This window comes from Yarrowia lipolytica, chromosome 1F (genome assembly GCF_001761485.1).
Source record: "Yarrowia lipolytica chromosome 1F, complete sequence".
NCBI lineage: Eukaryota > Fungi > Ascomycota > Dipodascomycetes > Dipodascales > Yarrowia > Yarrowia lipolytica.
In genome coordinates, this window is record NC_090775.1 from 1,442,511 (window position 1) to 1,456,696 (window position 14,186).

The 14,186-nt window shown below is 50.9% G+C and overlaps 4 protein-coding genes and 1 non-coding gene across 5 annotated transcripts; 2 read left to right on the plus strand and 3 right to left on the minus strand.

Moving 5' to 3' along the window:
• Positions 1–1,236: 1,236 nt before the first annotated feature.
• Positions 1,237–1,848, minus strand: YALI1_F14443g (uncharacterized protein; the record flags this gene model as incomplete). Its single annotated transcript, XM_068283323.1, has 1 exon — positions 1,237–1,848. The coding sequence occupies one exon, from the start codon at positions 1,846–1,848 to the stop codon at positions 1,237–1,239; it is 612 nt and encodes a 203-aa protein (XP_068139424.1).
• A 54-nt stretch (positions 1,849–1,902) lies between these two features.
• YALI1_F14448g (uncharacterized protein) lies at positions 1,903–2,379 on the minus strand (the record flags this gene model as incomplete). Its single annotated transcript, XM_068283324.1, has 1 exon — positions 1,903–2,379. The coding sequence occupies one exon, from the start codon at positions 2,377–2,379 to the stop codon at positions 1,903–1,905; it is 477 nt and encodes a 158-aa protein (XP_068139425.1).
• A 4,639-nt stretch (positions 2,380–7,018) lies between these two features.
• YALI1_F14495g (uncharacterized protein) lies at positions 7,019–9,121 on the plus strand (the record flags this gene model as incomplete). Its single annotated transcript, XM_505264.3, has 1 exon — positions 7,019–9,121. The coding sequence occupies one exon, from the start codon at positions 7,019–7,021 to the stop codon at positions 9,119–9,121; it is 2,103 nt and encodes a 700-aa protein (XP_505264.1).
• A 250-nt stretch (positions 9,122–9,371) lies between these two features.
• Positions 9,372–9,445, minus strand: YALI1_F14519r. Its single transcript has one exon. It is a non-coding gene; the product is annotated as a tRNA-Ala (tRNA).
• A 2,244-nt stretch (positions 9,446–11,689) lies between these two features.
• On the plus strand, positions 11,690–14,134 carry YALI1_F14542g (uncharacterized protein; the record flags this gene model as incomplete). The annotated part of the gene is made up of 1 exon (XM_505265.3): positions 11,690–14,134. The coding sequence occupies one exon, from the start codon at positions 11,690–11,692 to the stop codon at positions 14,132–14,134; it is 2,445 nt and encodes an 814-aa protein (XP_505265.3).
• Positions 14,135–14,186: the final 52 nt, after the last annotated feature.

The following is a 14,186-nucleotide window of genomic DNA, read 5'->3' on the forward strand; positions in this document are numbered from 1 at the left end:
CAGGAGCGGGAACCTCGGGGGTATCAACGGGGGTCTCGGAGGCGTCGACAGTGGTCTCGGAGGCGTCGGAAGGGGTCCCGGAGGCGTCGGAAGGGGTCTCGGAGGCGTCGGAAGGGGTCTCAGAGGCGGCATCTGGTGCATCTGGAGATTCGGGAGACTCGGGAGACTCGTGAGACACGAGTGTGGCAGCAGGAGCCTCGGGAGACTCGGGAGCATGAACAGGGGCTTCGGGAGACTCAGGAGGACCAGGTGCCTCAGGAGAAAGACTAGGTGCCTCAGGAGAAAGACCGGGGCCCTCGGAGGTAGCGATGGGAACCTCAGGACTCTCGGGGGTAGAGACAGGAGTTGGCTTAATCTCCTTGGTGGCTGTATCGTAAGGAACAACCAAGGTGACGGTCTTCTCTTCAACGGTCTGGGTGGTGATGATAGTGACGTAGGTGGTGGTGGTCTCGTCAGCGTTCACAGTGGCAGGCACAGGGACAGGCTCAGAAGTATGCTCGGCGATGGCAGAGGTGGTCTCGCAGGGAACTGTGATGGTGACTGTCTTGTCCTCGATGACGGTGACGACAGTGGCAGTGGTGTGCTGCTCGGGAACGACAGTGGTAACAGTCACGGTGGCCTCGCCACATTCGCCATAACCTGGTAGTCTCGTCGGGCACGGAAGTCACGGAGGCAGATAGGGTGGTGACAGACCCCTTGGGGATAAAGGAGGTCTCGGCAGGGATAGACTCGGTCACAAAGGATCCGGGAACAGGGGAGGACTCGGGAACAACAGCAGACTCAACAGAGGTTCTGGGGACAATTGGGGACTCGCTAGAGGACTCGGGGGCAGGAGCAGACGAAGTCTCTACGGCGGTTGTGGTGGGAGCCTCGGCGTCGATAGTAGGCTCAGGAGCAGAAGAAGTCCCGACGACGCCGGAAGACTCGACAGGGATGGACGTCTCAGAAATCAAAGTGGTGGAAGCCTCGGCCTCGATAATAGGGTCAGTGGAAGACGTCTCGACGATGTCAGAAGTCTCTTCAGCAGAAGAAGACTTGGTGCGAGTGTGGTGAGGATGAGTAGGATGAGGAGGACACTCCTTGGTGGTCTTTTTAATATAAGTAGGGCGAGGAGGACGCTCCTTGGTGATCTTCTTAATGTAAGTAGGGCGAGGGGGGGTGATGCTTGGAGGAATTGGTATGCAGGGGGGGTTTCTCCCTCAGGCTCAACCACGGTAGAAGAAGTCTCGGGCTCCACTACAGCAGACGAGGAAGTTTTGGGCTTCCACTTTCCCACCACTTACCCTTTCCGCCGGGGGCACCGCTATCGCTGCTTCCACCCTCAAGACAGCTTTCCAGGGTAGACTTGTCGCCCTTTCGGCCACCTGAATTTCCAGGCTTGTCGAAGATCTCGAGCTGGAAGGAGTTGCAGTACTTGCTTTCCTTGGAGATAATCTGGGCACGGAACTGGAAGAAGAGAACGATATCCTTGGGGATCTTGCTGAAGACAATGTTATACATGTTCTCGAGCAGCTTGCCGGTGAAGCTGGTGTATTGATTGGACTCGAGGTTGGTCAGCTTCTTCAAAATGTTAGCCTTGTCGAAGAAGCCGAGGGTGTAATCGTCGTAGACGTACTGCAGCTTGGGGAAGAGCTGGCCCTTGGAGGTGGTCTTTGCCCTCGATTCGGTTGTAAGGGCTGTAGGGGTATCGGATAGCCCATCCGATCTCGTCGCCAATTCGTTTTCCGATCTTGAAGGGTTTTGTGAGATCAAAGTCGGTGAGCTTGACGGATTTGGACAGCTTGAAGTCAAAGAGATCGTGACCAAAGATTGAGATGTCCAGGCTCTCCTTCTTGGTAAAGGACCCATCGGTGTTGATGTAGGACTCGATGGAGAAGTCTCCCTTGAAGAAGTCGAAGTTGGTCACGTGGTCAGTGTAGGTACAGGTGAAGGTGTTCTTTCCGTCACTGACAACCTTGAAAAGTACCTTATTGGCGTCGTCAATCTCATCAGCAGCCAGCTCCTTGCCTCCAAAGTAGAGGGACTCATCGACGGTGAACTTGAAGTGATCTCCTGCCTCCACGAGAGTCTCCAGTGATTCTGTACTGGAACCACAGTTGAAAACCTAGATATCGGAGACGCTCCCGGTGTCGGAGTCAGGGGAGCTCTTGGGGAACAGTGAGAAGGAGTCAATGGGACTGGGAACTTCCTTGGTGGCTGCCAAAGCGGCCAGCATAAGGTTGAAGACAAGCATTGGGTGGTTGGTATGATCTGATCTGAAGAACCGCTTCTTTCAGGGAGTCGTGTGAGTATATATAAATCTTCGGGTGTCAATATGCATTCATTTCCGTCTCCCCTTGTTTCTGGAGCCCTTACGCCGTGTCTTTCAATTGGTTCCATTGTTCTCCGTCTGTTTAGTGCATCTTTACCCCAATACATGATTGTTGACCCCGTCTGCAAGGTGATAAACTTGTCTTGCCGGCTGTCATCCTGTTGTTAGTGTTCATTATCGGACAGATATGGCGCAATATTGCCGGAGATGTTGGGCGTGAGTGCTTGTCTTTTGTATTTCCCTTGCATTTCATTTCACAGAGATTAACAGCCAAACTCAATAGACGAGAATGATAGGGGGAAAAGTGGAGGGGAAAGAAGGAGAACTGGTTAATTTGGTTTGACAAATGAATTGAGTCTTTTAGTTTCTTTAGAGAGTGAGAAAGAGCTCAGTCACTTGGTTTTTTCATGCTCTTCCATCTGTAGTTACGAGTACAACACGAGGTCTGGAACAAATGTAGACTCTGAGCGTTGGTAAACAAATGTCTGCGGCTGTGTAATATCAGCAATATTTACGGCTTCTCCAGCTGCGGGAAGCCTTTTGTTTGCGGCTTTGGAATGCGTTGGAGCGAGAAAAGGGGAGATCCGCCGTCCTTCCGCCGTCCTTACGCCGTTGACAAAGACCCGTGCCTTGCCGCACGAGATGAATAAGCCCGTCCGTGTCAATTTTAGTGGATCAGCAATGCAAGTCTCTGTAAATATGTACCAATCCCCTATTTCTGGCGAGACGTGAATCTCGTTGGCTATTTTTAATTTCGGGAGGTTTTTTATTATGATTATTTTTCCATCCCTGAACCTTCGGCACTTCGCTTATGCATAAGCGTTTTAAAAACCAAACGGCGGCACGTGCCCAACTGTACAGTAAAGTGGAAAATCATGCTTGACTAATCGTCGCTTATTGGTGGAGGGAAAAACGTCTTGAGAAAAAAGTGTTTGAGGGACTCAAGAAACCGCCCAAAGACATCTCTGCAGTACATGATCGGGTGTTTTCCAATATTTGCGGATATATTATATTTTTCAAACACTCAGAGAGCAGCCCGACCTAGCCCACACTTTTTAGCATGTCTACCCCTAGTTGACAGGTGCACGGCTGGCACCACAGTGATTAGTGCCATCTGTGTGTCCTTTTTTTTTCTTCTTGATCTGGGCCGCAGATAGCAGCGCGGTATTCACCTTCTCGGAGCCACAAGACGTAATCAGTGTCGTGAAGGGCTCGGCCGTTCGAGTACAGTATGTACTTGTAGTGTTCATCCATAGAGACGGGTCTGGAAGCTACAAAAGTCCATGGGTGCGAATGTCAGCTCGGTCAAGTCGATTTAATCAGCTTACAGTTTGAAATAGCTTCAGGCACGTCAGAAAAAAGAAACAAAAATCGTTTAATTAGACGATGGATTGGGGGGCAAATAGAAGAGGAATGCTACCACAGTGCGACATGGAAAGTGACAGAACTCAACAGTGTGAGTCCCTACATCTAACCACTGTTCAACACCTGATTAAGTCCCACCCAAACCCCTCAAGTTCAGGGTCAGTGATTATAAATCCTACAACTACGAGTGCAGTGCAGTATGTAGTGCGCTTTGCAGGGGTACAGAGCACACTAATGTGGGCTGGAATCCGCAAGTCGCGAAACAATTAACGTGAGAAATTATCTCATGAAACGGCTAGACGGTCACTTATTCCACACCCCAGTGAAAATGTCCTTTTGTTGGGAACGTCACCGAGTGGAGGTGTGTATCGTAGATAGGAGCTCCAGCATGATGGATATACTATTTGCAAGTAGCATTATGCCGCTTGTTGGTGGGCCGATGAGAATATGTGGACCAAAAGTGAGCGGGAAGCCGTTGATTTCTTTATGCAGAAATACAGCTGGTTAATTGGGTTCTTTTTGGAACATCCACCGATGTATTATACATACTGTACATACTCGTTTAAGAAAGCCGGCTAAACTAGTGAACGAAAGGAAGTAGAGTAGATATTATCACATGTCAGCAAAATAACAGAAATAGGGGTCCCAGATGTCTCTCCATGCGTTCAAGTCCTCTCTGAGTTGGCCCTGAAATCCAAATACTCTTGCTGTGATGGTGCAATTGTGCAATCTTGTACACTTTGAGTATGGGTTTGACACCTCCGTGATGCAAGAGCAGGTCTTTTTGTAGTTGGTGGTGAAATGCGGTTGCAATGATACGATACGGCGCATTGATGGACTTGTTCGTAGCTGCCGCGGATCGGACCTATTCACCAAACTGGGCCATTGTAGCTATACACTGCATATCCACCCCTTGTGATTATGACGTATTGGTATTGCTGCAAGTACCACATTTGTTGTCGGAATATAGCACTGGTTCTATTGTCATTCACCAGAGAAAAGATCTTTAGACACTTTCACTCGTGAGCTGTGCGTACCCTCCAGTACATACATACTGTACAGTTCATACTGGTCGTTGTCAAGATCTCGAGGCCGTTGTCAAGATCTCGAGGCCGTTGTCAAGATCTCGAGACCATTGAAGCTTCCCTGGATAGTTGGCACCATTTCAACAAGTTCAGGAACACAAGTATTGTACATACTGTTACACTGCTCCGAATGTATCCAAAACAGCTGGAAAACAACAGTACACTCGGGTTCAAGTACCAACTTGACAACACCCATTCTTCTCTTCGTCTAACAGTTGCAGACCTGTAAGAGCTATCAAACCACATATCACGATACGCTTACTCAGACCTTCTGGTTCTTGTCCAATGCAACCTGGTCTGCCAGCTTACGTAATGTACCTCGGCCGAAAAAGCAACGAGCCGACGCCAAAGTTTGGTCCGTCCAGTTGGAATACGACGAATAACATGACAAAGCAGCACGTGACCTGGGAGTCGGATCCTCGAGCCAACTTTTTCTTGAGCTATTGTAAATTGCTTCATTGGTGGTAAGTCAGGGTGCCTCTACAAGTACTCCTAACGATATCACAATCTATACGTGTACAGTATCAACATGTCCCGATTGTTTCTCTCCTTGCTCGTACTACTTGTAGTACTGTATGTACTTCCAACAATGACGTCAATGTCGCATCTGCCGATGTCGGCCATTTCTTGTTTGTAGAGTGATTGCTGGTAAGAGTTACTCCGAGATATTCCGGTCCCGAAACCCCAGAGTTAGTCCGGACCACGGTGGGACGTGTCTGGACTGGAGTGAGTGGAATGTGTTTTTACGGTCACGTGACTGAACTGGAGCTTTTGGGCCACGTGACCTCCCGGCTTCACACGTGGTTGTTTGCCCCCCGCTTCTCTGAATCTGCCCCCACATTTTATCTCCGCTTTTGACTGTTTTTCTCCCCCCTTTCACACTCTGCTTTTGGCTACATAAACCCCGCACCGTTTGGAACTCTGTTGGTCCGGGGAAGCCGCCGTTAGGTGTGTCAGATGGAGAGCGCCAGACGAGCAGAACCGAGGGACAGCGGATCGGGGGAGGGCTGTCACGTGACGAAGGGCACTGTTGACGTGGTGAATGTCGCCCGTTCTCACGTGACCCGTCTCCTCTATATGTGTATCCGCCTCTTTGTTTGGTTTTTTTTCTGCTTCCCCCACCCCCCCCCCCCACCCCAATCACATGCTCAGAAAGTAGACATCTGCATCGTCCTGCATGCCATCCCACAAGACGAACAAGTGATAGGCCGAGAGCCGAGGACGAGGTGGAGTGCACAAGGGGTAGGCGAATGGTACGATTCCGCCAAGTGAGACTGGCGATCGGGAGAAGGGTTGGTGGTCATGGGGGATAGAATTTGTACAAGTGGAAAAACCACTACGAGTAGCGGATTTGATACCACAAGTAGCAGAGATATACAGCAATGGTGGGAGTGCAAGTATCGGAATGTACTGTACCTCCTGTACTCGTACTCGTACGGCACTCGTAGAAACGGGGCAATACGGGGGAGAAGCGATCGCCCGTCTGTTCAATCGCCACAAGTCCGAGTAATGCTCGAGTATCGAAGTCTTGTACCTCCCTGTCAATCATGGCACCACTGGTCTTGACTTGTCTATTCATACTGGACAAGCGCCAGAGTTAAGCTTGTAGCGAATTTCGCCCTCGGACATCACCCCATACGACGGACACACATGCCCGACAAACAGCCTCTCTTATTGTAGCTGAAAGTATATTGAATGTGAACGTGTACAATATCAGGTACCAGCGGGAGGTTACGGCCAAGGTGATACCGGAATAACCCTGGCTTGGAGATGGTCGGTCCATTGTACTGAAGTGTCCGTGTCGTTTCCGTCACTGCCCCAATTGGACATGTTTGTTTTTCCGATCTTTCGGGCGCCCTCTCCTTGTCTCCTTGTCTGTCTCCTGGACTGTTGCTACCCCATTTCTTTGGCCTCCATTGGTTCCTCCCCGTCTTTCACGTCGTCTATGGTTGCATGGTTTCCCTTATACTTTTCCCCACAGTCACATGTTATGGAGGGGTCTAGATGGAGGCCTAATTTTGACGTGCAAGGGGCGAATTGGGGCGAGAAACACGTCGTGGACATGGTGCAAGGCCCGCAGGGTTGATTCGACGCTTTTCCGCGAAAAAAACAAGTCCAAATACCCCCGTTTATTCTCCCTCGGCTCTCGGTATTTCACATGAAAACTATAACCTAGACTACACGGGCAACCTTAACCCCAGAGTATACTTATATACCAAAGGGATGGGTCCTCAAAAATCACACAAGCAACGACGCCATGAACCCCAACAACACTGGCACCATTGAAATCAACGGTAAGGAGTACAACACCTTCACCGAGCCCCCCGTGGCCATGGCTCAGGAGCGAGCCAAGACCTCCTTCCCCGTGCGAGAGATGACCTACTTCCTCGACGGTGGCGAGAAGAACACCCTCAAAAACGAGCAGATCATGGAGGAGATTGAGCGAGACCCTCTTTTCAACAACGACAACTACTACGATCTCAACAAGGAGCAGATCCGAGAGCTCACCATGGAGCGAGTCGCCAAGCTGTCTCTGTTTGTGCGTGATCAGCCCGAGGACGACATCAAGAAGCGATTTGCTCTCATTGGTATCGCCGATATGGGAACCTACACCCGACTTGGTGTCCACTACGGCCTCTTCTTTGGCGCCGTCCGAGGTACCGGAACTGCCGAGCAGTTTGGCCACTGGATCTCCAAGGGAGCCGGAGACCTGCGAAAGTTCTACGGATGTTTCTCCATGACCGAGCTGGGCCATGGCTCCAACCTGGCTGGTCTCGAGACCACCGCCATCTACGATGAGGAGACCGACGAGTTCATCATCAACACCCCTCACATTGCCGCCACCAAGTGGTGGATTGGAGGAGCCGCCCACACCGCCACCCACACTGTCGTGTTCGCCCGACTCATTGTCAAGGGCAAGGACTACGGTGTCAAGACCTTTGTTGTCCAGCTGCGAAACATCAACGACCACAGCCTCAAGGTCGGTATCTCTATTGGTGATATCGGAAAGAAGATGGGCCGAGACGGTATCGATAACGGATGGATCCAGTTCACCAACGTGCGAATCCCCCGACAGAACCTGCTCATGAAGTACACAAAGGTCGACCGAGAGGGTAACGTGACCCAGCCTCCTCTGGCTCAGCTTACCTACGGTTCTCTTATCACTGGTCGAGTCTCCATGGCCTCTGATTCTCACCAGGTCGGAAAGCGATTCATCACCATTGCTCTGCGATACGCCTGCATTCGACGACAGTTCTCCACCACCCCCGGCCAGCCCGAGACCAAGATCATCGACTACCCCTACCATCAGCGACGACTTCTGCCTCTTCTGGCCTATGTCTATGCTCTTAAGATGACTGCCGATGAGGTTGGAGCTCTCTTCTCCCGAACCATGCTTAAGATGGACGACCTCAAGCCCGACGACAAGGCCGGCCTCAATGAGGTTGTTTCCGACGTCAAGGAGCTCTTCTCCGTCTCCGCCGGTCTCAAGGCCTTCTCCACCTGGGCTTGTGCCGACGTCATTGACAAGACCCGACAGGCTTGCGGTGGCCACGGTTACTCTGGATACAACGGTTTCGGCCAGGCCTACGCCGACTGGGTTGTCCAGTGCACCTGGGAGGGTGACAACAACATTCTCACCCTTTCTGCCGGCCGAGCTCTTATCCAGTCTGCCGTTGCTCTGCGAAAGGGCGAGCCTGTTGGTAACGCCGTTTCTTACCTGAAGCGATACAAGGATCTGGCCAACGCTAAGCTCAATGGCCGATCTCTCACCGACCCCAAGGTCCTCGTCGAGGCCTGGGAGGTTGCTGCCGGTAACATCATCAACCGAGCCACCGACCAGTACGAGAAGCTCATTGGCGAGGGTCTTAACGCCGACCAGGCCTTTGAGGTTCTGTCTCAGCAGCGATTCCAGGCCGCCAAGGTCCACACACGACGACACCTCATTGCCGCTTTCTTCTCCCGAATTGACACCGAGGCTGGCGAGGCCATCAAGCAGCCCCTGCTTAACCTGGCTCTGCTGTTTGCCCTGTGGTCCATCGAAGAGGACTCTGGTCTGTTCCTGCGAGAGGGCTTCCTCGAGCCCAAGGATATCGACACCGTCACCGAGCTCGTCAACAAGTACTGCACCACTGTGCGAGAGGAGGTCATTGGCTACACCGATGCCTTCAACCTGTCCGACTACTTCATCAACGCTCCTATTGGATGCTACGATGGTGACGCTTACCGACACTACTTCCAGAAGGTCAACGAGCAGAACCCTGCCCGAGACCCCCGACCTCCTTACTACGCCTCTACTCTCAAGCCCTTCCTTTTCCGAGAGGAGGAGGATGATGACATTTGCGAGCTTGATGAGGAATAGACAAGCGGGTATTTATTGTATGAATAAAGATTATGTATTGATTGCAAAAAAGTGCATTTGTAGATGTGGTTTATTGTAGAGAGTACGGTATGTACTGTACGAACATTAGGAGCTACTTCTACAAGTAGATTTTCTTAACAAGGGTGAAATTTACTAGGAAGTACATGCATATTTCGTTAGTAGAATCACAAAAGAAATGTACAAGCACGTACTACTTGTACTCCACAATGTGGAGTGGGAGCAAAAAAATTGGACGACACCGGAATCGAACCGGGGACCTCGCGCATGCTAAGCGCATGTGATAACCAACTACACCAGACGCCCAAGAACTTTCTTGGTGATTATGGAATACGTGGTCTGCTATATCTCAATTTTGCTGTAATGAATCATTAGAATTAAAAAAAAAACCCCATTTTTGTGTGATTGTCGGCCAAGAGATGGAACAGGAAGAATACGTGAACAAGCGAGCACGAATGCCATATGCTCTTCTGAACAACCGAGTCCGAATCCGATTTGTGGGTATCACATGTCTCAAGTAGCTGAAATGTATTTCGCTAGAATAAAATAAATGAGATTAAGAATTAAAAATATTGGAATATATTTTCCTAGAATAGAAACTTTGGATTTTTTTTCGGCTATTACAGTCTGAACTGGACAAACGGCTGACTATATATAAATATTATTGGGTCTGTTTTCTTGTTTATGTCGAAATTATCTGGGTTTTACTACTGTGTCGTCGAGTATAGAGTGGCCTGACTGGAGAAAATGCAGTAGTATGGACAGTAGGTACTGCCAGCCAGAGAAGTTTTTGGAATTGATACTTGAGTCATTTTTCCATTCCCCATTCCCCATTCCAACACAATCAACTGTTTCTGAACATTTTCCAAAACGCGGAGATGTATGTCACTTGGCACTGCAAGTCTCGATTCAAAATGCATCTCTTTCAGACCAAAGTGTCATCAGCTTTGTTTGGCCCCAAATTACCGCAAATACTTGTCGAAATTGAAGTGCAATACGGCCTCGTCTGCCATGAAACCTGCCTATTCTCTTCAAATTGGCGTCAGGTTTCACGTCCAGCATTCCTCGCCCAGACAGAGTTGCTATGGTTGAATCGTGTACTGTTAATATATGTATGTATTATACTCGTACTACGATATACTGTTCAATAGAGTCTCTTATAATCGTACGACGATTCTGGGCAGCCTAGACACCGCTTCGGGCCAAGTGGATCCTGACTAGGTGGATCCTGGCTCTACGACTGGTCGGGCATGTCGCGTACGAGACCCGTTTTCGATCAAGTTTCGAGCTTGGTGGGGCTTTCTGGGCTTATCTACGCAATATTACGACCCCGTACTGAGTGGACTAGTATACCTACGAGAATAACAGCAGTGCACTTACATTTGACTGGTTGATAGCACACATATAACAAGCTGATCATCCCAGTACAACATGTACCGCTCTTGAGCCTGTTGGTTGATGTCTGTGTATCGCTCGCATCGCTCTACAACGGTCTATCTCAGTCGTTTTCCTCGTAGCATGGCTCCAGACTCTTCTAGAATCCCATATTGAAACACTGCTTGTCACAGGTAGGGGAGATTAAATTGTCAGTTGGTACGAGTACGTACATACATACTGTAGTGTATCCATGCACGTCGCGAAAAATGACCCATTTGATCCGACAACAAAACTTATCCATCACCTGTCTCACCTGTGCGGCCCACGAGGCGCAACACCGAAGATTTACCCCCCTCGTCTCCGCAAATGTCGTGTTAGACTGGCATCTTTCAAGACACATGCGTATCTCGTCGTACCGTACCGTTCTCGTATCGTATTCGCATCGTACCTGTATTTCGATGGCAACCTAATCTGCAACCTCTTCCTCTCCTCTTCCTCTTTCTACTCCAACGGGATGTATTCGTGTTTGAGAAGCAACTACTTCCAGGCGGTCGTATGAAGCCCCAATTATTAAAAGCAAAACGCGCCGAAACCCCCCGGCTTTTGCACCCCTACATTCTGACTGGTATTACGTCCGGTCCGGCCGAAAATACATATTCACTTAAACTCCAGGCTAAGGTTGCCTAATCGGAACTCTAGCAGGCCCCTATTCCACCCCGGCCCACAGCCCCATCGCCTGTCTGACGACGAAATTGCCGGCTTTCTAGTACCCGTTCAAACCAACCGATTGGAATCTAGATTACCACGGACAGAGGAGAATTGGCCCGACCCCGCCACACTCCATCCACCCTTCTTTGCTGCACCACCAGCCGTTTAGAGTGTCGTATTCATGTGAGATAATGTCATGAAAAGACACCACCGAGAAGAACACAAGTGCAATCACATCAGTTGATGCGCCTGTCCCAAAATAGACATGTAACTGCGGTCTGATAGATCTGATATTGCTAGAAACATTCCTGGCGTTTGCCGAAGGTTGGGTTGTTATGTCTGCAACCTGGTGTGTACTGGCACCCTTGCGTCACTGTGTATTTTTCATCTTCACCCCAATCTGTCTACAAGTACTTAAACACCCCAAATTCCACATGAATATGAATACCCTCGTCACCCAACGCCATGATCCTACTCCCTACACTCGTTTTGGCCACTGTGGCTCTCGCCAAACAGGTGGCCTCCCCCATCGACGACTTCAAAATGTACGTCAAAGACACTGGATCCTCGGCGGGCGAGATGACAGACAAGTGGATGCTGGAGCTGCTGTTTGGTCTGCAGCCCTCTGCTGACGATGTCCAGCCTGAGGACTACTTCGCCTTTGACGTCGATGACAAGGTCGACCTCACTTCCACTCCCTTCGACTTCAACGTTGTCGATCCTGCCGGCGACACCATTATGCGGTGCACAAACGAGGACCATACCTTCACCTGCACCTACACCGACTACGTGGCTGACAAGTGCGAGGAGGTCACCGGTCAGATCTTCATTGAGACCTGGCTCGACAACTCTAACGCTGTCTTTGGTGAGAACTCCATTCAGGCCGCTGACCTGTCCGCAACCTTTGATGTTCTGAAAATGACTGTGTCCAACACCCCTCAGAAGGTCGGCCAGCGTGATGGTGGTATCATCTGGTGGACCATTGTGTTCCCCCCTACGCCCTGGGCCCGTCTCGAGTTCAAGGATATGCTTGACTCTGCCACTCTCTCCTTTATCAACAAAAACTCCGTCACCAACAACATGATTGTCGAGTTTGTTTCTAGTAGCGGCACCACCAAGTACACCGGCCACGCAGCCAATAGCAAGGTGAAAATTCAGAGTGTTAGTGGATCCACCGCCTCTGGCCATATCATCGGCGTTCCCCCTGGTGTCTCCGTCCATCTCACAATTCCTTCCAACATCATCGCTGAGTCCGACTGCTATGAGAACAAGGTCAAGTATGAATACTGGACCAAGGCTGGATCTTCAGGAAAGGCTGGCAAGAGCATTACTGGTACTCACTATGGCCTTGTTGACAACACGCCCCGCTTCGGCCTCGAAGGAAGTGGTCTTGGTGATGGTACTGCTTGTGTCGTGATCACCACCTCCTCTACGCCCGTTGAGACCACTGTCGAGCCCACCAGCACCTCTGACCCTGCTGAGACCTCCTCTAGCATCCCCGTGACGTCCGATCCTGTCGAGACCTCTTCCGAGCCTGTTCAGACTTCTTCCTCTGTCCCTGCCGAGTCTTCCTCCGACCCTGTTGAGACTTCCTCCGACCCTGTCGAGACTTCTTCAGAGCCTGTTGAGACTTCTTCTTCTGTCCCTGTCGAGACTTCCTCTGTCCCTGTCGAGACTTCCTCTGTCCCTATCGAGACTTCCTCTGTCCCTGTCGAGACTTCCTCAGAACCTGTTGAGACTTCTTCCTCTGTCCCTGTCGAGACTTCCTCCGAGCCTGTTGAGACTTCTTCCTCTATCCCTGCCGAGACTTCCTCAGAGACTGTTGAGACTTCCTCCGAGCCTGTCCCTGTTGAGACTTCTTCCACCCCCATTGAAACCTCCTCTGAGCCAACTGTCACTACAGAGACCTCCTCCATTTCTCAGTCTTCCCCTGCAGTCACATCCGAACCCGTTATTACCCAGACTATCACTGACTGTGATAACGGCTGTGAGCCTGCCACCTCCATCCCAGTTGTAACTGTGACTGTAACCGAGTGTGATGATGGTGGCTGTGTGGTTGTTACGAAGACCGTCACTGATTGTGATGACGACTGTGGACCTGCTACCCCCATCCCTGTTGCCACTCAGACCGAGACTGTTTGCGATGACGGCTGCGATACTGAGACCATTACATCCAATATCACCACCGTGGTTACCCAGACCGTCACTGTCTGCGAGATGGACACTTGCTCTGAGACCCCTGTGACTCTCACCACCGTTGTCCCCACTAACCATATCACCACCACTGTCGTCACTGTGATTGACAACAAGACTATTACCGTTGTTCTCCCTTGTGACCCCACCGATATTCCAGTCGAGTCTACTCCTAAGCCCCAGCCTAAGCCTACCACCCTGGTTACCAAGCCCCAGCCTTCTCCTGAGAAGCCCGTGGTTAAGCCCGAGCCCACTCCTGAGAAGCCCATCGTTAAGCCAGAGCCCACCTCTGAGAAGCCCATCGTTAAGCCCGAGCCCACTCCTGAGAAGCCCATCGTTAAGCCCGAGCCTACTCCCGAGACGCTTTCCAAGCCTGAGGAGCCTGTCGTTAAGCCTGAGCCTACTCCTGAGGTCCCCGTTACCCCTGGCCCTGAGCCCGAGACTCCTGCTCCCAGACCTGAAGAGCCTACTCCTGAGGCCCCCGTCACCCCCGGCCCTGAGCCCGAGACTCCTGCTCCCAGACCTGAAGAGCCTACTCCTGAGGTCCCCGTGACCCCCGGCCCTGAGCCCGAGACTCCTGCTCCTAGACCTGAAGAGCCTACTCCTGAGTCCCCTGTCACCCCCGGCCCTGAGCCTGAGACTCCCCAGGCCAACTCTGCTACTAAGATGAAGGTGGGTGCTCTGGTCCTTGCTCCTCTTTTGGCCATGCTGGTTTAGTTTACCTATGTATGTAATTTCCATCTATTTCATATGTGTTGGTGTGGTAGTT